The sequence below is a fragment of the Phaethon lepturus genome, unplaced genomic scaffold (assembly GCF_000687285.1).
Source record: "Phaethon lepturus isolate BGI_N335 unplaced genomic scaffold, ASM68728v1 scaffold19870, whole genome shotgun sequence".
NCBI classification, from domain to species: Eukaryota; Metazoa; Chordata; class Aves; order Phaethontiformes; family Phaethontidae; genus Phaethon; species Phaethon lepturus.
In genome coordinates, this window is record NW_010512817.1 from 472 (window position 1) to 2378 (window position 1907).

The following is a 1907-nucleotide window of genomic DNA, read 5'->3' on the forward strand; positions in this document are numbered from 1 at the left end:
TGAAAGAGGACCAGTTAACAGCACATAAATATTTGAAATGAAACTATTTGTTTTAAAAATATTTTTTAAATGCTTGAATCAAATTCTTTATTCTACAAAAAGTGCTTTAATACATTAAACATTTAAACAAGGTATTCAGAGAAAATACATTTCACTATTTCTATTTTATCATTTAAAAAAATAAACTTAGACAATATTTAAAATACTTATACATATTAAAAAAATAAAATCTCTATTGCCTTATTCATCCTTGAGTGCATACATGACATCATCTTGGCTGATATTTAGTCGCACCCGCATGTGAAGATACTTATTACTGGACTCCACCAGCAAGAGCCTGCAGGCACCAAGTCTTGAAGAAATTGCCATAATTTCTGATACTGTAGGACTCTGCATGCCTTCAATTCTACACAATGCTACGTGTTGATGATAGACCTATCAAAAAGAGAGAAAAGGACATGCACGGGTCATGTTTATCTCCTGCTGCAATCACGTAGGCCCGGATGAAAAAGAGAAGCTTCCTTCCCTCCACACCTATAGGAGGGGAGGGAAAACTAGCTCCAGTCCATTTGGATGTAATGCACACATGCTTCTGTTTTAGCACAAATTGTTAGGACTTTGTCAAGAAAGTAACAATTCTGAGCTATAGTTTCATTTTTTATATAGCCAAAAAGCAAAACAATTAGCAACCTACCTTGTCTGCAATTTAACCATATAATTTTATCTGTCATTACACCTCTTCTCCCCTGGACTACATGAACTACAGCTTATCCAGCAAGATGAAGACCTGACATACAATTAACTACATTATCAATTCACTCAGAAGTGATATTCAGGCCCTGTGACTAGTAAACACAAGTCACACTGACTACAAATATGAAAGGTTACAGCTTAGAAAGGCACTATATACCTTTAAGCACAGGAGAATGCACTTATCACAAATCATGCCAACTAGTAAATCTGTAACAACAATCAGTTGGGGTGCTCTGCTTTTCTATTTAGAGAAAGCAGAAAAACACCCTTGTGGTGTTAGAGGAAAACTAAGGGAAAAGTATAACAAATCAGTCTAACACAATATTCTTTGAAGTTCAAGAACCAATTGCCCAGTGTAGCTATGCAATCAACTGATGCAGATATTCAGGAGCCAGTAATGGAAAATGCAATTAAAATGCTTACTTACAAACCTGTAGAACCAGATAAAAATGGCAGGCTATTTTATATATAAATATACAGTTCTGAACATTTTTATAAGTATTAACATTTAGCTTCCATACTGTGAATCATGAAACAGACTCTGTGCAGAGTCTTCACAGCTCTGCTGGTGCCAAGTATTTTATAGGTCTACTAAAAAATGGGAGCTACTAGTGATATACCTGCCTTTGTTGAGAAAGACAGTGATACAGAAGTTAGAATCAACTTTCAGTTTTCCTCCTTCAACTATGTTGTCTGATATTTTCGGGTTCTCTTTCATTTTTCCTGTTAGAAAGCATGTTAGGTGGAGGCATGCAATATTTTCAGATGCAGGCCAAAAAAAAACAAACACTTTTGTGATCCAGATCACTGGTAACGTTAAGACATAGCAGGTGTTTCCAATTATAAGTATTTAGTCCCACTGAAAAACAGGTGGTAGCATTCAATTAGGCTTTACACCTGGCCTGGAGAGCCACACCCCAATTTACATTGCCATCCTATCATCTTCCATCATATTTTAAGAAAAAAAAAAGACCCAAATATTTAAATATTTACACTTTTGCCTGATAATTTTGACAGTGCCCCCCCTCTTCCCCACCCCCTTTAAACAAAAGCACTCTGAAACACAAACGTACCTGTTGAACTGTTGCCTCCTCAACTCCTGCCCTGCGAAACTCTGCTAAAATTGCTTTCAAAAAGATTTGTTCATGCAATGA

At 36.0% G+C, this 1907-nt stretch overlaps 1 protein-coding gene across 1 annotated transcript in view; it reads right to left on the bottom strand.

The window, feature by feature from the left end:
* Window positions 1-240: 240 nt before the first annotated feature.
* ORC1 (origin recognition complex, subunit 1) overlaps window positions 241-1907 on the bottom strand; it is a 17310-nt gene continuing 15643 nt past the window's right edge. The window contains exons 15-16 of the mRNA XM_010288370.1: window positions 1827-1907; window positions 241-435 (exon numbers count right to left, since the gene is read on the bottom strand). The exon at window positions 1827-1907 is cut by the window's right edge and continues 6 nt beyond it. Coding sequence (XP_010286672.1) covers window positions 241-435; window positions 1827-1907 — 276 coding nt within the window. The remainder of the gene's footprint in view (window positions 436-1826) is intronic.